The sequence below is a fragment of the Cebidichthys violaceus genome, unplaced genomic scaffold, assembly GCF_023349555.1.
Source record: "Cebidichthys violaceus isolate CVI_PGR_0920_01 unplaced genomic scaffold, fCebVio1.0.p SCAF_5, whole genome shotgun sequence".
In the NCBI taxonomy this organism is placed as follows: Eukaryota; Metazoa; Chordata; class Actinopteri; order Perciformes; family Stichaeidae; genus Cebidichthys; species Cebidichthys violaceus.
Genome location: NW_027176705.1, coordinates 4,651,874 through 4,671,818, shown reverse-complemented (window position 1 = coordinate 4,671,818; position 19,945 = coordinate 4,651,874). Strand labels below are relative to the sequence as shown.

General features: G+C 41.3%; 3 protein-coding genes across 6 annotated transcripts in view; 2 read left to right on the top strand and 1 right to left on the bottom strand.

The window, feature by feature from the left end:
- Window positions 1–19,945, bottom strand: part of esrp2 (epithelial splicing regulatory protein 2) — a 302,417-nt gene that overhangs the window by 273,279 nt on the left and 9,193 nt on the right. The window contains exons 7-18 of one of the 4 annotated variants that reach the window (XM_068730195.1): window positions 19,513–19,567; window positions 18,912–19,022; window positions 18,235–18,367; window positions 18,011–18,053; window positions 15,771–16,072; window positions 14,605–14,838; window positions 13,917–14,115; window positions 12,772–12,976; window positions 12,389–12,587; window positions 11,119–11,241; window positions 10,465–10,565; window positions 8,699–8,787 (exon numbers count right to left, since the gene is read on the bottom strand). In XM_068730195.1, the coding sequence (XP_068586296.1) occupies window positions 10,479–10,565; window positions 11,119–11,241; window positions 12,389–12,587; window positions 12,772–12,976; window positions 13,917–14,115; window positions 14,605–14,838; window positions 15,771–16,072; window positions 18,011–18,053; window positions 18,235–18,367; window positions 18,912–19,022; window positions 19,513–19,567 (1,691 nt within the window). In that variant the 3' untranslated portion in view covers window positions 8,699–8,787; window positions 10,465–10,478. Of the gene's footprint in view, window positions 1–7,293; window positions 8,788–10,464; window positions 10,566–10,869; window positions 11,242–11,905; window positions 11,928–12,388; window positions 12,588–12,771; window positions 12,977–13,916; window positions 14,116–14,604; window positions 14,839–15,770; window positions 16,073–18,010; window positions 18,054–18,234; window positions 18,368–18,911; window positions 19,023–19,512; window positions 19,568–19,945 lie in introns of those variants that run through there. The other 3 variants (XM_068730196.1, XR_011105049.1, XM_068730198.1) reach the window with 3 other exon arrangements.
- LOC137887878 (leukotriene B4 receptor 1-like) lies at window positions 553–2,512 on the top strand. Its single transcript, XM_068731118.1, has 2 exons — window positions 553–618; window positions 985–2,512. The coding sequence occupies exon 2, from the start codon at window positions 1,014–1,016 to the stop codon at window positions 2,058–2,060; it is 1,047 nt and encodes a 348-aa protein (XP_068587219.1). The 5' UTR covers window positions 553–618; window positions 985–1,013; the 3' UTR covers window positions 2,061–2,512.
- Window positions 2,506–4,977, top strand: LOC137887877 (leukotriene B4 receptor 1-like). The gene is made up of 2 exons (XM_068731117.1): window positions 2,506–2,558; window positions 3,297–4,977. Exon 2 carries the CDS (start codon window positions 3,326–3,328, stop codon window positions 4,409–4,411), a length of 1,086 nt encoding a protein of 361 aa, XP_068587218.1. The 5' UTR covers window positions 2,506–2,558; window positions 3,297–3,325; the 3' UTR covers window positions 4,412–4,977.

Genomic DNA, 19,945 nt, shown 5'->3' with positions numbered 1-19,945 from the left:
TTCAAATGTACATTGAAATTATGTCAGAAATGTGCAGCTGCAAGAGGAATTCATAAATAACATGAGACATACTTCATTTAATTACACCATAAGCTGATTACATTTCATAAATACTTTTTTTTTAATTTAAAATATTATCGACTTTTGTAGCTCTACCTTCAGTATGATGATTAAGAGATCACAGGGAAACACTGCACTGATCTTCAAATCAGAACCACATGAATTGAAGGAACCAATTACCAAATCAGGCCTACTTCAGAAATGTCCTTAACAATATACATGATGTGTGTAAAAGTTAAAGACAATGGAGGATAGGGTGTTATGCGTATTCCATATAAAGTCCTGTATAAAATATTCCATACAGTATTCTGGGCTCAGAAATAATTCTGACTGTATCTGCAAAAATGCAAGTAATGGTAATAATTAACTATTCAAATGGTTGTCATTTATGCAATATGGAGTTGACAGAGAGTCCAAAGTTGGTGTGTGGGAGTGATGTTGCAAATGCAATTGCAAAGGTTGTTGGCGGAAAATAATGTTTTTGATGCACACTCTGGAGAAGGAGGTGGCAGTAATGCACAGGATTCTGGACCTCAACCATCACAAAACTACAAAAAAGTAAGAGCAGATTCCTTCACAAGTAGAAAAGTTGAGGCTTAGTGATTGGAGAAAGGAACTGTAAAAAACTGTTTTGTTTGAGATGCAGTAACAAAAGCAAATCATTCTGTGGCAATCAAATAAACCTATGTAGCCAATTCAAAGTCTTCCTGACTTGTTTTATTATGAGTAATAAAATGGTCACAGAACAGAAACAGAAAGTTCTTTGGAATTATAGTATAACTGTCTACAGTAAACGGATTACTTTTGGTGCCTATCCCTCCTGTCCTATCCTTCTACTCTGTGAGAAACCTGCTTCCTGTTCAATCTATCCATAAGGGAAGTTAAGACTTGCTTGTACAGCACTTTGTTTTTCTTTTCATGCAGACGCCACTGTCAGCACATGCACTTTCAACATGAACAACTCAACTGAGCTGTCTTCTCCAGAGGGAATGGCCACTGAGGAGTTTGACGGCGGGACGGCAGTGGCTTGTGTGATTCTGGGCCTGTCCTTCCTGGTGGGAGCTCCGGGGAACCTGCTGGTGATCTGGACTATCCTGAGACACGTCAAGCAGCGTTCCCACACTGTGGTGCTCATCCTGCACCTGGCTATTGCAGACCTGCTGGTCCTCATCACCCTGCCTCTATGGATCTACTCCCTGGTGCACACCTGGGTGCTTGGAGAAGCCCTTTGCAAGGCTTTGGTGTACATTGTCAGTGCGTGCATGTTCAGCAGCATTTTCTTTATTACCCTGATGAGCGTGGAGCGCTATTTAGCAATCTGTCATCCATTTGTGATGATGCGCTGGAAGACTAAGAGTGTTATGAACAGATGTCTGGTACTTTTGTGGCTCCTCGCTTTGCTTCTGGGAGTGCCTTCTGTACTGACCCAGCCTTTAGATGGAAGTGATGGAACTGAGCAGTGTTTTATTCATGAAGTCACCTCTGTGACCCAAGCAATCATCCTGTTATGTCTGCAGACCTTGTGGGGCTTTGTAGTTCCCTTTATCATTCTAAGTATATGTTACTCTCTAGTAGCTGCCCAGCTCAGGAAAATGAGTTTCAACTCAAAGCATAAATCCATGGTTCTTGTTCACGCTGTGGTGATAGCTTTCACACTGTGCTGGTTGCCGTACCATGTCATCAACATTATTGATCTGGTTTGCATTCTAGGATCAGGCACCGAACATGAATGTGTGCCGGAGAGTGTTGTCTTTAGCTCTGGTGCTCTTGTTTTCATCAGCAGTTCAGTGAATCCTGTACTATACGCTCTCTTTGCAAGGAATTTGCAAGGGAGTCTGGAGCAGTCCCGATTGGTCAGGCTGTTCCAGGAAATGGCCACGCACACCAACAAACTCAGGGATCTGGTAGTGCAACAGCAGACTGGACAGAGGGCAGCAAATACACAGATAGAGCTGATGTCTGATAATGAAAAAAGAAACTGTGATGACGGGGAAATGTGACATTTGTCGACTGTACTTTATTATGAAGACCTACGATCGAAGGCTTTGAAAGCCTGTGTATATGTACAACAGTGCTGACAATGGTAATGTGTTGTGATTCATGTCATTAACACACCGTACCCTCTTGTCTTTCATTTCACATTTACCCTTGGATGCCACTGCAAGCCAACACATGGCCGCAATCTTTATATGTTTCTCAATTTTGATAATTTATTGCTGTACAGTTTAAAATTTGAAAACTTAAAAATGTGATACACTCCTGTATTGTGTCATGTGTTTTGTGTGTTACAATTAATGAGGCATCTGTCTTCTGACATGAAACAATTTAATGTAATACATCTAGATAGATTAGCTTGGAAACTGCTACAATAATTTAATTTTGTGTTGATTATTAAAATTGTATTAGTTTATCATTTTCTCTTTTTGATTTAACTTAGAACAACTTGACTAGATTCCCTGCTTCTTTGAGGAAAATATCCCCAAGCAATGGCAGTTAAGGTAAATAAAAATTCTACAGTATATGCTAAACTAAAATGTATTCATAGGTCCTTCAAAACAATACTGTGATACTTCATACTGAATGTGGAGCAATTACTCCCCATAACCCATATCCACAGTTACAAACCAATCTTGCTCCCATTTTACATCAAATATTCTTTGATGCAAAATAAGGACAAGCTATGAAAAACATAATTTCAGTAAATCCGTCCGGCCTGATACACTTTTCTCATTATTCAGACCCTAATCATCAGGCAAAGGGTCTCCTCCTAGTGGAACAAAATGTCATCAGGTCAGATCCTTAATTTACATAACAGACATGCATACACTTGATTATCTACATTAGGACACCATTTTAAAAGTACCTGTATGACAATAATTCACACAGTTTGTTGTTGCTTTCCATCTAATTGAAATATTTTGTAGATCATAGAAGTAACCTCAAATAGATTCTCATTAAATTGACTCTGTTCATGTTATTGTTTACATGGAGATGCTCCCACATTTACTCTCTAAAGGAGCATCATTTTCTAAGATTATTTCAGTTTGTCTTTGCTGGTTCTTTAACTTATTTGATACTCTTATACCTACTTTTAATCCATGACAAATGGACTTATGACGCATACATGAATCATCTCTCTATGTCTCAAATAGCCCTGTGAGGAAACCCTTTCCTGTCTATTTTCAAAGGGAAGTGAACACTTGCTTGTACAGCACTTTGTTTTTCTTTTCATGCAGACGCCACTGTCAGCACATACACTTGCAGCATGAACTACTCAACTGAGCTGTCTTCTCCAGAGGAAATGGCCCCTGAAGAGTTTGACGGCGGGACGGCAGTGGCTTGTGTGATTCTGGGCCTGTCCTTCCTGGTGGGAGCTCCGGGGAACCTGCTGGTGATCTGGACTATCCTGAGACACGTCAAGCAGCGTTCCCACACTGTGGTGCTCATCCTGCACCTGGCTATTGCAGACCTGCTGGTCCTCATCACCCTGCCTCTATGGATCTACTCCCTGGCCCACTTCTGGGTGTTTGGAGAAGCCTCCTGCAAAGCCATGGTGTTCATGATCAACGCCTGTATGTACAGCAGTGTTTTCCTCATTACCCTCATGAGCGTGGAGCGCTTTGTGGCCGTGCGCTATCCCTTTGTCTCAGCTGGCTGGAAGAGGAAAAAAGCTTTGAATAAAGTTCTGCTGGCTCTGTGGACTGCAGCATTCTTGTTCAGCATACCTGTCATCCCAACTCAGGTTGTAGGGACAGATTCTGGCGAGGAGCACTGTCTGTACCGCTTGTACACTTCTACGACCCAGGAGCTGGTGTGTGTGCTGCTCGAGACACTGGTGGGCTACATATTACCCTTCTTCATCCTCGTCGTCTGCTATGGTTGCCTGTGCAGCCGGATTACTCAGATGACTTTCAAGTCTAAGCGCAAGTCCACAGTCCTTATTGCCAGTGTGGTGGTTGTGTTTGCCATTTGCTGGACGCCTCATCACATAGGAAACGTCCTCTCACTCATCATCCTGGCCACTGTAGACTCACTCCCTGATGCAGCAGAGAACCTGGAGAATGTCAGGAGCACCATGACCTTCATCGCTGGAGCCATGGTCTTCATCAGCAGCACTGTTAACCCCATCCTCTACATGTTCGCTGCTCGCTCCTTCAGGAGCTCCTTGCGTGATACTGGCATCCAGAAGCTCTTCCGCCACATCTCCAGCACCTCCCCAGGTGAGGGCAATAAAGAGTTGTCCTTCGTGTCCAAGAGACAGAGCAATCAGACCAACAGTTCTCAGTGCGTGTCAGAGTCAAAAGACCAAATGGATATATTAATAAAAATGTGTGAAAATAATCCATCCTGATATTGAAATTATATGTAATGTCTGTCATGTGTATACTGTTAGTATTTTTTTTCTAAGAATTTTGTATGAAACTAAAACACAGAAAAACAGGAAGTCAGAGTTTATCTGTGCAATGCTTGACCAACTCTGTAAATTACCTATTTTACAAAAAGTTATGTTGTTTCTTTTTTAAATTGTGACCATATATTTATAAATATGACATATATTATTTACTTAGATAAATGCCATATAGTACAATACTCAACACTCAATGAAAAGTTTTTGTGTTATTTTATAATTTTGTTGATGCCAATAAAATGGAAATGTCATTGATTAGGTAAAATTGATTTTGTAAAATATTTGTTCAAATGCTTGTAAATGTGGGAACAGAACACAGTAGGTTTTCATGTGGTTATCCAGTGTTCGTGTCGGACACTTCTTATTTCTAAACTTTTGCCACAGAGAACGATTTCACAGCTTAGGCTGTCTCAATTCGAGACACGACTTTAGGAAGTTTTCTCGTTCTGTTTTGGGAAACATCTCTGATACAGTTTGATTGTGAACTAATAAAACTCTTGCTCAATGTACTCAATGTGTTTTCTTAATCATAGAATCCACAGTTTACAATATTGCAAAAATGTTTTCTCTCATGACGAAATGGCAAACAATTGTCCTGGTATCCCACTAAAAACGACAATCGTGCTTTCAACTTCCTCCAGATGAAAAGATTGCAAAATGAAAAACTGCATGTTCCGTTTGTTGAGCAGCAAAAAGCGGAATCATGTCTAAAGTTTGTCACAAGCTTATAGAACGAACAAACCCTTACTTTTAAAAAACAAGAACAGTCATATCAAACATTTTTAGTTTGTCTATTGCTGTGTGCTGTCACCAACTGGCACAATTAGTAGATGACAGTGGCACTGTTTTTAATAATTGGGTTCTGACATAATTTGAGTGTGGTGTCACTTGCTTCAAACACCTTACAAAGATGTCTAACTTGTGTTTATTATCATCTGCTACGCTATAGCAGTTACAGTGGAAGGAACACATGCCATACTAAAGATTTTCCCATGGGGTGTCAGATTCTATAAGATTTTTATATTTATATATCATTGTGATATATATTTGAACTAAGGGTTGAGTAAACCCACTGTGACAGTGCTCTACAGTGCTCGTCACCTCTTTGGAGCCTTTGAATATTAGCGAGTAAAGATTATTTCAACTGTGACAGTGGAAAACTACTGAGGGCAATGGGTGTGACAAAAAATACGCTCGAGATGGGATCACACAAGAAAACATAGCTGACTGTGAGACAAGCTAGACCTTTTCTAACAGAATGAGGAAGCGGCACATATGAGACAACATCAGCAGTGTGGTATGTGTCTAATGTTGCCTTTCATTATGAGTAGATACGCAATTTGCATATAGGCCTACTCCACTTTTTAATTGAATCCACACTTTGTCTTTTATTATCTGGATTTCGGCTTCGTTAAATAATAAAATATTGACGCATAATTAGCTACAAAGATGTAAAATATATACCCTTGGTGTTTAATAGAATTCTCTGGAACTATTTTACTAAAGGACATTGTATCTATAAATTGTATTTCCAGGGCTTGGAGCCAATGGGACGTGTATCAGTTTTTACAGGACAGCCAAAACAATTTTGATCAAACTTGAATCAGCTGCTGTTTCCATGCGAGAGAGCGACCTTTCAGACGAACACAGGATATGGGTGTTTGTAAGTAAAAGTCTTAAAAAAAGTTTGATGTACTTGCAGTTATACCAATTAGCTTGTGTTCATCAATGTTTTTAAACACTTAACGAAAAGAAAAAAAACAGTAACAGTTGATTTGATAAGTTCCTTGTACCTTAGAATTCTTATCTTTTTCAGTGTTGATTGAAATGTCATTAATAAAATATACAGGTAGGGAATTCAGAGCATATCTATTGCCGCCACATGGCTGTCAACATCAGAGATTGCTGAGCCAGCGGCTAGATGCTAACGGTGCTAACAGCACTAACAGTGTAAACAAAGACAACAGTGCTGACAGGGTTAACAGTGTTTACATGAAGGGGAACCAGAGGCTGAGCACTACATTTCCACGATGACGCCGTGTAACACTATAGGAACACAGTGCAGAGAGCGGCCATTGGCTCGACAGTGAGGCGCAACGACTCGCATGCACTGAAGCACAGTGAAACTCTGATTAGAAGAGTGAATAATCAAAATATTTTTTGATTATTCACTATATGTTTACATTGGAAATAGTTGTTTGCTACTATATTAATGCTCTGAATTTTTAATTGAGCACCTTTAATTCAATTGAATGTGGTATACAGTTGTTTACATAAACAAACATATTCTGCATTAGTATTGGTAAAATGTTTGTTCCAAAAAGGCCTCTCTCACTCTTTGGCCATTTAAAAAATTTGTAATGAATATTTTTCAACTTAAACTGCAGCAATAATGTTTTTATAGTGAATCTGATACTACAAACAGATAAAACATTATGTTCAGAATATGGCAACGGCAGCTGATTTGAGTTTGATAAAAATGTCTTTTGTCAAGTCAAAAAGAGCACAATGAGCTTACGCCTTTTTAGAGCAGACCAAACCCCACTTTCACCCTTACGCCTCTCGGTTTTCTTCCAATTACAACCTACGGGTCAACATTTCAGTTGTGCACTTTTGGCACGGAAAGTATCTCACTGAGAGCTTTCATTTGATATTTAATACTCATATTCTCCCTAAATGACACTTGTGTCCCTTTGGTTCCAGTCCCTCGATTTATTCCCTTTATGAAAAGAAAATATATTTTTTTTATGTTTGGGAAACATTTATTGAATGTATTGGTACCTTATGAATTCATCTCTTTAACTGAGACCAAATGAAACATGTACCATAGTCAACATTATTTATTTTTTGGTCTTATACACAGATCTAAATTCATACAAGTGTCAAACTTGCAAAAAAAAATAAACAAATATCTCCTCTGCCACCAGAGGTTGACTTAGCCTTGTTTGGGCCAGTATTGCACTCTGGGTACTGTAGGCACAGCAAAGGGGGGACACACACACACACACACACACACACACACACACACACACACACACACACAAACTAAGACAGCTGTCAGCAGGCCTGTCACAGGAAAAACTCATGCAGCTTTTACACAGTACTCTGGTCATAAGCAGGAATTAATGCAGCTATAGACTGATCGTAGACTGCAAACCAAAACTGAAAAGATCTAGTAGCTGCGGTCGATCATTAGAAAAAGATATGACTTTGTCCTTATATTTCATAACATCATCTCCAAAAACATTGTACGGAAATGGGATTAATAAAAATAGAATCAATTTGTCATACTACTCTGTTAAAGACGCTCTGTCACTTAACTCTTTGGAACAAATAAATCTGTAGTGCTTGGAAAATATCTAAATGGGATGACATACTGCATGTCACACATAAATGCTTTTTACAGAAAATAAAATACAGTTACAAATTAGATGGTACACTGGCACATCTGGTGTTGCTGTAGTATTAATCAACAGTCTCTGCAGGTTAGTTCAAATTAATCCATGACAGTTGAGAAGTACAGCAAGTCTTTATATGGCTTCTTTCTCTCTCTTCTAATGGCACCACTACACTTTTGGAGACCATCAACTCAATAAACATTGTGCATGCACATACACTTTGCATAGAGCTAACACAAAAAATCATAAACTCTGAAAAGTCAAAATCTTGTAGTGGTTAAGAGTAAAAATGATGAAATAAACAGAAAAGATTGTGTGCAGAAGTGGTTTGTACAGCCTCAAGCATTTCAGGATGAACATCTGTACAGTCATATCGGGGGACACATCGATAAAGCATTTAAATATACATGCATATTTGTCCAGGCTCTACACCGTCTAACCAGCTATTACAGTAGGCACAAACACACAGAAATGCTGTGTGTGACATCCACAAAGTCATTAAGCCAACATTAAGCTTTACCGACTTCAGCTGCTTCACCAGTGGATGTCCAAACTCAAACAGTAGCTTCAGGAATGTCGCAGCCAGCAGCGTCAGTTTTGTGTTAATAATTGCAGATCATGGGAAAGGAAACGATTCAACAGCCGTTTTAAGTGGAACTGGGATCAACTGGAAAAGCTGTTGGAGGCACTTTCGAGGAGACTGCACCTCAATTTGAGCTTAAATTAAGGGAGGAGGAGGAAGAGATGAAGGGCTAGTGGTCAGTTACATAGGACCAAGTGGACCTGCTGGCCGTAGAAGGGGTGGTTGGAGCGCTCGGCTACGGCCCGCCTGGCAATTTCCTCACTATGGAAGGTGATCAAGGCCTCGCCGCTGCACTGGCCACTGAAGTTGTACAAGATGAGGACGGCGTCTGGCTGGAGCTGCAGAAAAAGAAATAAAAACAACACAAACACGTGAGACAATAAGTGTCACTTGTTTTGATGCAGCTGCACCGTGAAAACACCAGGGGGAGCCCACAAAGCAGAGGATGAACAATGCCCTTTGAAAAGAGCATCTCATCAAACCGGTTCAGTTAGGTAGAGAAAAACAAGATTAATAGGTAGCGCTTAAAGAGCGAAAGCAGAGTACATGCTGTTCCCAGAGGACCTGAAACCCACAAGGCAGGTTGTGATGCCACACAGTAATCATCCATTAGTTTGCATGCATCCACGGCTTGCATCAAAATAAAGTTTGATGCAAGAAAGAAAAAGTTTCCTTAAGACATGCAGATATGAAATCACTCACTGATCACATTAGCAATGACGGCAGTAAAATCCATCAAGTCAAAAAGTTAAGAGGATGTCAGAGCAGGAGAGGGGGAGACGATGCATTCATGACTCATGAGGTTAGTGTAGGACGAGTGCTGAATGTTATCAGTGATCCTAAATCAATTCTTCTGTTAGCAGAGGCAGAACATGAACGTATGTTATCTTTTTCTGTTCAGTTTAGTGAGCTTGGTATTTAAACCGTGTAGTTTGGTGAAATATAACTACAGCAAGCTTTTAACTAAACGCTTTAGCTGACAACATTTTGAGGAAATGAAGACAAACAAAGAGTGGTAAAATACCACGTTATCTGTAATTGTTTGTGAAGGTCTCAATTCTCCTTAAGGAAGAGGAATACAAATAGTTTTCACGTCACTGCAGGACATTGATGTCTGCAGGCTCTCTATGCAACACGTGAAACCAGAGTGATATACTGGTTTGATTCCTCCTCTCGGGCTCAGGCTGTGTTAGTGAGTGAAATCCCATACGGTAATGTTGACTTTGAATGAAAACCCTGCAATCAGATTATCTGCCTCTGCTGCAGAACAATGTCCAGCATTTTCTGCCTGCAGTCACGCCATCAAAAGGTTTAACAAAGAAGCAAACAGCAATACATTTCCCTAATATTTCATACATTCTGTGTAATATGCAAGTGTCAGGACTCAGCACTCCTAACAGGGATACAGGAGAGACTTCAGTCATGAGGCAGATTTGTTTGGGAATTAGCAGGCCGACATGCCGGGTCAGGAGCTCAGAACCATGTTGACTAGATCGGGCATTCTTGTTTAGATTGGTAGAATGTGTATATTGGCTCATGTGTATCGATTTGTTCTTATGGTAAGAACTTACCATAGCTTATGTTGCACAAAGTATCAATAGTGGACATAAAATGTGATATTTCATGCTAGCCTTAAATAGGAAGCTGCAATGTTTCTGCAAGATGTGTAGATTACAACAAATTAAACAAATATAAATGCAACCGCTGATCTGATTTCATTCACTACTAGTGTGGTCAAACTCATAATAAGCACAGGTTTGGTGATTTGCGGGTTAAAAAAAAAAGATATAAATTTGAAGTTACTATATTTCAAAGTGAAGAATTCTTTACGTAGTGTATTGTAAAAAATACACCGTAACCTTTTTCAGCAAATCACCAAGTCAGTGCTTATTGGGTAGTTTGATGCTAGTCCGTTGCTGCATGTTGTGCATAAGCCTAAACGTATAGATGTGATTGAAGTGTAGGAAATGCCCCCTCTTTCCACGCTGGTTCTCTGGTCAGGAGGCTCCTCTTACCTTGGGGTGAGTCCCTAAAGACAGAGCCATTCTTTGGGCTGAATCAGACTCCTGGCCTGTTCGCTCATCTGAACCATGCCGCTGTACTCGTCAGGGGCGTACTACAGATAGCATAATGAACGCACAGTCAGGGTGGGAGGGCCTCCACATTGTTTCACAAATGAACAGTACACATTTTCACACACACACCATTTGAACCAAATGGGATTATGCATGGGATTGTCTGGTAAAGGACACCAGTACTTGTCTGGGAACTGTTTTCTCACCCAGGGCCAGTGTGAGAGACGCTACTGCAGCCAGAAAAACACACACTCACTTCGTTAAGGATACAGTTACGATAGTTCAGCCAACAGTCAGGTCTGGAGTCAGCTTTGAACGCACGCACGCACGCACGCACGCACGCACGCACGCACGCACGCACGCACGCACACACACACACACACACACACACACACACACACACACACACACACACACACACACACACACACACACACACACACACACACACACACACACACACACACACACACACACACACACACACACACTAGGGGCAGGACATTTTCTTCAACGGTTAATAAACTCTGGTGTTACCGATTACACTGGACATTTCATACGGAAAGATAAGCTCAACGTCTGTAGAGCGCTTACTTTGATATTTAATGTGCGATGGTTGTGCGTCTGGCCTCTCCAGTTAAGCTGCGGGGCCGCAGGTGTCCACCTGGTGCCGCCTTCCAGCTGCGACCCCTCGATTTCATTCCGTCCTCCAAATGGCTTCATAACAAAAGTTTACAGATTGCCTCATTAATATTATCCAGTTTCCTACAAACATTTGGTTTAAATACAAATTTCTAAATAGGCACCTTTGCTGTCATGTGCTCAGTGATATCTGACTCCTGCTACTCTGTGCTGCTGTACATCGCTGACTAAGAATTAATAACAGGCTTAGTATTTTACAAAGTAGAGTTGTTTTTTCATTTGATGAACATGATGCTGATATTGGAACTGATATGAACTAAATGGGTTTTATTTCTATAAAAAAAAAAAAGAAGCAAAACAACGGTCGGTATGGTGGCCAAGTAATGTTATCAGTGTATGCCTGTCCACCATGTAACACCGAATACCGCGGCAAGCCTAACATAATAACACATACAGGCAATAGTTTTCAGCATGTGAAGTTCTACAGAATGCAAGTTCTCATTTTGTGTGAATTTGATGCTGGCTACCCCCCCACAGTAAGGCTCTCAGACACACGCACAAAAACACACACACACCAAAGTATAGGGATTTAACCACTACTAAATGACATAAGCCATAAAAACCAACAGCAGCCCAAAGACCTGTGCCACAACAACAGTTCAACCCCTCCACCTCTAACCCCCCCCACCCCACCCCAACGTGCCAAACCATCTGAAGCCACACCCGTCAGGGTTCATACCTGCTTCAGATGACTCCACCTACTTTGGAGTGCCAGCGAAAAATATGGCCAGCGCAGAAAAGGGAGGAGAGCACAAGTGCACACATGTCTCTTAATTAAATGTTGCAATAAAAAGCACCAATGGTAACGGGTAAATCTTTCTAGCTGCAGGGTTGGGAGCTCAGCAGTCCAACAGCTCTAGACTGTAAAATCTGGGGTCATAGGCTGAGGGAGGAGTTCACAATCTAAACACAATGTCTGTTGTTATTCTGCTCAGCATTTAAATGTACCATCACTATCAAGTGGCTGCTGGATGGCACAACTTACTGCAACACCACAGTGGGCCTTCGAGAAAGAAGGTGCAGTTTAAATCCAAGCGTACGAGCATTTTACAAACAGAGCTAATATCACTCATACAGTTGAATGAAAATACCACAATAGATTTTCCCTTACATCCCTATAAACACCTTTTAGCGCCTTTATTTCAGTGCAACATGTGCTGACCTGGTATCCCTGGAAGAAGCTGAGGATGTCCTTGACTCCAGTGTTGTAGGGCAGGCCCTGCATCCTCACCAGTGCACCGTGCTGAGGCAGCACAGAAGAGGCGGTGGCTGCAGCAGGATGGGGTTGGGCTGCGACTGCTGCTGCCACTGATCCCGGTGGGGCTGCAAAGTAGCCAACTGTGGAAGGAGAAACTGGGGGGCTGGAGGGGGGAAAAGAAAGAAAGAAAAAAAAAAAAAAAAAGAGAGAGTGAGAGAGAGAGAGAGAGAGAGAGAATGTTAGGAGAAGGAGGTGAGATGTTAGACAGAACAAAAGTGGAAAGAAGTTAGAGAAGAGCAGAAGATACAAATGGTCGAGTAGGCAGCTGTGGCTGATGATGTACTAACCTGGGGTAGTAAGCTGTGTAGTTCATGTTCATATTCATATACATGTGCGGCTGAGGAGGGTAGTAGGCCAGAGTGTGAGCTGGGCTGTGTGTGACGGTCTGATGTGGTCTGGGAGCAGCCAGCAGGGGGGGCTGGTAGAGGGCAGCCTCGGAAAGCATGGCAGGCGGGGTGGGGAAGGCAGCATAGGCTGTGGGGGGAGACAGACCTGCAGAAACAGACAGAGTGTTGTGTGGTCATTTACATGTTGTGTTCAGTGCATGCACAACCCTGCCAGTTGTAAAGTGTAGTACAAGGAAGTAAATGGACAGTTACAACATGCTGCATGGGGATTTCAACAGGCTACAAACAAACTATGTGCCTTGTGTTAAAACTACTAATGTACTACTAAACTTGACAGCACCATGAGCCAACCGCGTCCTTCAGGCTGCCATACCTACAATGTAAACACACTCAATTGCCATCATAGATGTGTTTACATACAAACAGCCACTATCAAGTGGGAGGCTGTGGGCAGCTGTGGTCTACCTCAGTGCCAACACAGGCACACTAAACACTGCTGACCTTGTGTTTCCAGGTTAGTCCGGTTGAAGCTATATGCAAAAAGAAAGCACCATCACTCTAATTCTAGTAGGTGAAAGGCAAAACCACATTTCTCTGGAAACTATTAAGCTGAGATAAAAATGGGTAAAGATTAGTTTATCAATGACCATTAAAAAGAAACGCACACAGAAAAGTAAAAATTGAAGGTACTCTCACATGACTGACAACCCTAATCTAATCACCAAAGACAGATATGAACCATAAACAGAGTAAAGTACACAGCGTTACATTCAGTCCTGCCTCAACTGGCAGCACTGTTTCAAAGGTAGGTAGAGACGTAACTGTGTAGTATAACTACAGATTTCTAGTATATGAAAGAGGAAAAATAAGCTTCCTTGAACCTAAATTGACTGGAGGTCAGTAGCAGGGTGCAGGTATGAAATATGTCTGCTGCTAGCTCAGGCAGCATTTCTAAGTTGATAAGTGTCCCAATAAATAAATTACATAAATACATGATGTAAAACAGAAAATCAAAACATTGTCACAAATACTACTGAAAAGGCTTAATTGGTGGCTTGATAAACCATTTGGTAGAGTTCACTTACAGGGAAGCTTGCAGGGTGGAGGAGAGAGGCCGCTGCGGTTCAGGGTTCCTCCCATCAGCACAATGCTCATCTCCTCTGTGGAGCACTGGAACACCTCGACGTAACGGTCCTTCATGGTCTTTTTATGGCACTTCTGGGCCACCATAAACGACTTGTCAGGGGATCTCATTTGGATGAAAGCGTCACCGGAGGGCCGACCCTGCAGAGACGACAGACAGAATAAATTAAAGACAATGACAACAAGAATACAGCAAAAATCTACCCTAACGATTCAAATTCAAAGTTGTTTACTGCCAAACAATAATGGCTTTGGCTAAAAGTTGGTAAAGTATAGGGCAAGGAAATCAAGTTCAAGTCTATAGAATCTGTCACAGCTTGAGATCTTAAATACTTGTTGCAATACAACTACATTTTTCCTGACTATAATGCTGCATTCATGTGGTGGTTAGAAAGTCTAAACAGCATCAGTGTTATTTTGTCTGAAGAAAAATAAATCTGTTGGGAAATCAATAATTGTAAAACAGTAAAGTAGGCTTCTTATCCAAGTTTCCTCTTTCTCTTTTAGCCGTTGCTATACTTGTTTACTTCTACTATAGTGATTTCTGACAAAGAGACGTGAAGGGGGATGACATTTATATTGGTTTTACGACATGGAGCTTTACAGCCTACGAGTCCCCACCAGTCTGACCTGTTGGTTGAGGACCATATGGACTCCATGGGGTTTGATGTCAACGGTGTGCTCTCCCATGAACTCCAGGATATCTTCAATGCCGGCAGTGTAGGGCAGGCCGCGGAGGCGGACACAGTCGCGGGTGCTGCTGGCCGCTGGAAGGTAGGGAGGCGTGGCGAGGACGGGGACAGGCATGATGGGTGAAGGGGGAAGAGTGGAGATCAGAGGTGCGGACATATAGCGGTTCAGGACCTGGCAAACAAAGAAGAGGGCGTTTAATCAATCGTCATCACTGCTCATTTTCTGCAAATTAAGAAAGTGTCAATAGAAAGCTCGACTCCAATCGTTGAAATGTTCTGCATGTGGAAATTAGACAACATATTTTAAAAAGTACACCAAAAAAATAAAAAATAAATAAAAAGGTTGAATCAGAGTTGATCATGTTATGAACATTCACAACCAACAGGAACAAGCTGAAGGTATAAAAAGGTCACAGCAGTTTCTATGGGTGATTAATACAAAATATTTACACATGCATTGCGCAATAAAAATGTTATTTTCAGTTGTGCAAACTCAACAGTCTTCTGACTTATTGGATGTCACGACTGTTTCGTCAGAACAATGTTTTGCCACTTTTCTTCGTTGTCATGACATCAGTTCCTTACCAATCTCTTTTGGTCCGCCTATGTTGACTGGTATCACAAATAGAAAGTGAACCCATTTATTCATTATTGATGACAAAAAGGCTTTCCCAAGAAGGATTTTTTTTTTTTGCAAGAAAATAAATGCATGGATTTGTCAACATATTTATCAGAATTCTGTTTCAGACAGTACTGAATTTACACCCAAAAAAACATGCTAATGTCTGAAATAGAAAGTCAACGCCACAAGATCCCCTTTTCAGTTTTTCAAAAAGTCTTAATATTATTTTGAAAATTACACAACAAACCTAAATGTATAAATCATCGTGCACAGGGGAGCTGGAAACTAAACCTTTCTTTTGTCCACCTCCTGTTACATGAACACCACCAATAGTATTTCTTAAATGACATCTATTTTGAAACCTTCAGCACATTTTCCCAGCAGAAGTCTTAAGAATTTGACATGATTATTATTTATTTTTTTCACATCATGACAACAACTTACAGCTCAAAGATGTTTCTCACCCTAACAACAGAATTTACCTGTTGCACTTCAGCTGCAGTACTCCGAAACAGCTCGATATACCGCTTCCCCAGGATCTGCTTGTGCCTCTTCAGGGCGTTCTGCGCGTACTCTTCACAAGAAAAGAGCACGAAGGCATCGCCGGTGGGCCGTCCGTCAGGGTACTTGACAAAGAGCAAACCCTCAGCATCATCTGTAACTGGGCTCTCGGGTCCAAGGAAGGACAGCACTTCCTGGGCTGTGGCGGTGAATGGCAACCCCCGCATACGGATGATCACCTGGTTCTCTTTGGACAAGAACTGGGCCACCTCGTTCGACGTACCTAGAGTCAAGAGGACAGCAATGATTAAACAGCTGGCCATCTTAGGACCATCCCAGTGATCACAGTTCAGTGAAGCTTTCAAGATAACAACATCACTCAGTAGAAGTGGCTAAAATCCTCTACCGGGATGCATCTTATTTTATACTGCGATATCGATATACACCATGGTTTTTCACAAAAATCTGTTAAGAACATTTTTATTGAAACAAAACAATCTACAGCCATGCTGGCAGCTCGGTGAGGCTGTAAATAGGCACAGTAGCATCAGCATTCTAACATCAATTTCAATGGTCAATCCATCCAATAGTTGTTGAGATATCTCAGTTTGAAACAAACCAGCCATTTGTTATTCCAGAGCATAAAATATCTAGACAGTAATGCCGGTGTTGCAAGCATTACCATCCAGTTTTAGGCAGCAAAGAAGTAGAACAACATCAAAAGTGTGGTGTTCTTACTGGAAAAAATGGTTGATTTGCAACCAAAAAGAGTCATACTGGCTTTGCCCAGCGAGCTGAAACAAGTCCGTTTTTTTTTTTACACAGCTGTATTCACTGACCTCCATCACACAATCACCTGCATCTGTTCTCCAATCTTGAGAGACTTGCAAAATTAAAGATATATGACTTTAAAAACTAATCGTCTCATCCTTTCTTGCAGCCAACCCTTCAATTTGAAACTATCCCCAACTGGTGTAGTGCTGTTAAACTAACTGACCTCAGGTCACAGACATGTATACAGATGGTATGTTTGCCGACAGTGCCATGATCAGTCAAGTGTTGTTTCACCTTAATGGCTTTCTTTGATCGCTCTGCAACTATTATAAAATACACAGTAGATTCAACAAATTACACTACATGTCCAGACAAATTAAAGAGCATTTTGATGATCAAAATATACAATTGAAATAAACGTTTTTGGATATAAAGTTCAGTGGCTCATGGTTTGCTTATTACTGCCAAGAAAAATAACAGTTTTACTGACTAGCCAGAATTAATTTTTTTACTTTTTAAGAGTGTATTGCGTTGTTCCTTCTACTACCAGCCAGGAGACTCCAGCCCATATTTATTGTTTGTATTATATTGTAAAAGGTCAAATCAAACAGCTACAATAACTAATTCAATTTTCCATAACAGCAATGATGTTGCCCGATACACTAAATGTTTTGGATTGTATTTTCATTTACACGTTTACTGTGAACTGCGTTCATTTCTTTTGATCAATGCAGCCGTCTTGTCTGCTTGAACTATTTGCTTAAAGTCCAACGTGCTGTCAATCTGTACTGATCTTGACTCATCTGAATAAAGTCCACAGTGTGACTGGCGGCCACTGTAAGTTATCTGCTCCGTGTGACTGTGCTTCTTTGTCTGCTATCTCTGTTCAGTGTGACTGGTGGCTGCTGCTCTGTGGTCCAGAGACCCCGGGCCCTGCTTTTGTCTCTTCACACTCCTTTTGTATCAACACTGAGCCGGCCCTTTCACCGACCTGTAGCCATCTTTCCCTCGGGGGGGGGGGGGGGGTCGAGGCTGAACTGAACAGGTGAGCTGCTGTTAGTCGAGAGTGAAATTTCTCTCCCACAGGCCTCTGAAAAGTTGGGCAGGGGATGAGGAGGTTAGGAAGGGATGAGGGGCTGTGGGGGGGGCTCCTCACAAAGAGTCTTTCATTAGTCCAAGATAAGCTGCTGGAGAGTCACTGGGATGAGTCAAAGGCGCAGGTAACAGGAGAGAGAGAGAGAGCCAGAGCGCAAATGAGATCCCCTGTTTTACGGTCACTGAAGAGCTGCTCTTTTACAGATGTAGGTCTTGTTTTTCCTCAAAGACGCGGGAAGGCCATGAAATAAAAGTCTACCTCACACTAACAGAAAGCCTTTCACCACAAGTCCTCATACAAACACAGTGAGAAGAGAGCAGAGGGAAAAAAAAAAAAGATCTGAAATCTGACCTCCAGCAATCTTGAGGAATTCCTCTCCTGTGGCCTTGTAGACCTGAAAAGAAAAGAGGAAAACTGGGTTTAGCCATGAAGAGCATTATTTAATCATCATTTAGTTTAGAAGACATTTTACAGAATTGCATCAACTACCTAAAGACTTAAAGACGGGTCTAGTGTTCAGCTCAGCATACTTTAAAAACACACAGTATGAACACAAAGTAAATGCTGAGTCTAACCTCGATGTAGCGACTGCCCATGTGGTGCTTGTGGCGCTCCAGGGCCAGGTCCCTGTGTTCTGAGTTGATGAAACGAACTAAGGCCTCGCCGTTCCTCCTGCCTTGAGCGTTGAGACACAGAGCCACGCCACCCCTGACACACAGGTGCACAGATACACTCATGAGTAAGAACACAGTTAATGGTGAAACTTTAACAGAGCAGAGCTCCCTTTTTTAGGGACTTTCTATCTGGCACACAGGTATACAATTTATTTATTTAATTTTATACTTAATTAAAACTACTTTTACTATACATTTTATTTCATATTTTATGTAGTATCATAGTTTAGCTGATAAAAGCTTAAAGCAGCTCTAATCCTAGTGTCGATAATTTTCTAATAATGAGGTTTTATGGATGTTCAAACAACTATTCTAGCCAAAAATGCTAAGAGCCTTTAAACCAATGACTTTAGCACTTTATACTAATCTTGGAAGGTTCCATTAGACATTAAAAAAAAAAAAAAAAGAATAAGAAAAAGAAGAAGAGGAGTACTTTAAATGATCTACAAACACACAACAAAAAAAAAACTAGCTTAATCTGCAAATCTGCACCCTGACCAACATGTTGAAAGCTTTGAATAAAAATGATATAGTGGAATAGTGGGGATATTGGAATATGTCCATTAAGTCCAACATACTTGGCAATACTGAGGCCTTTAAAGAAGCGAGCAATGTCTTGGTCTGAGGACTGCCATGGGAGCCCTCGCGCTCTGATCACCGTCTCGCTGTCCACCGGCTCCATCTTGCTGCTGAAGAAGGATAAAGAGAAAACATTAATGACATTCTGACCACATTTAGAAAGGAAGAATATTAAGAAGAGATTGTTAAAACGATGACTATAGCTTTAAGAAAAAGCTCTGTGGCTTAGTTTTCATTTGAACAGATTGTCCACTGACTGCAGACACACAGGCCACTCACAGTAAGTGCTTAACGCAGAAACACACTCCTATGATTAAATGTCGGGGGGGGGTTGTCAAGGTGACGGGCTTTTGACTGCCTGAGAGCAGCAGGATTTGGTGTTCTGCTACCAGATAGCCAGGTAAGCACTTGATGGCAAAGTTGGACCGCTTTAAAGACACACTTGTGGTTTCCTTGTTGCTGTAATCAATGCTAAGGGCCTGAGGTCTGAGAGCCGAATGTGGCTGGAGGAGGGTTAACGGTCTGTAAGCAGCAGACAGGTGTGGTGGGAACAAAGCTGGAGTGAGATACATGTGCATCTAACGAAAAGTTCATACGTACCATGTGCCGGAATCAAACTTGTACTTCACTGTTTCAACACATGAGAACTTGTGGTCTGAAAATAAATAAATAAAAAGTGTATGATTGAGGGTCCAAAACAACATTCTCTCTTTACTGTAGTGAACAGGTTCACCCTGCCGAGCAGTGTGTGTTTTAGGCCTTTAGGCATTCCTGTTACCTGTCACACCCAAAGACATACTTGGCTGTTATTAAAGGGGTAGAGCCAAAGGCAACATTCAAGATAGAAGATGTCTGAATAAAGTTTGATTTATGTGCACTGCAACATATCTGGAGTCATCTTACATCCATCCATACTGCAGTAAATCATCTAAAAGTAGTATTGAATTGTGAAGTATATGCATTTATGGGTGGTTAACTAGCAATAATACAATCAAACTATTACAAACTACCACATCCTCAAGTTAAAGTGTTC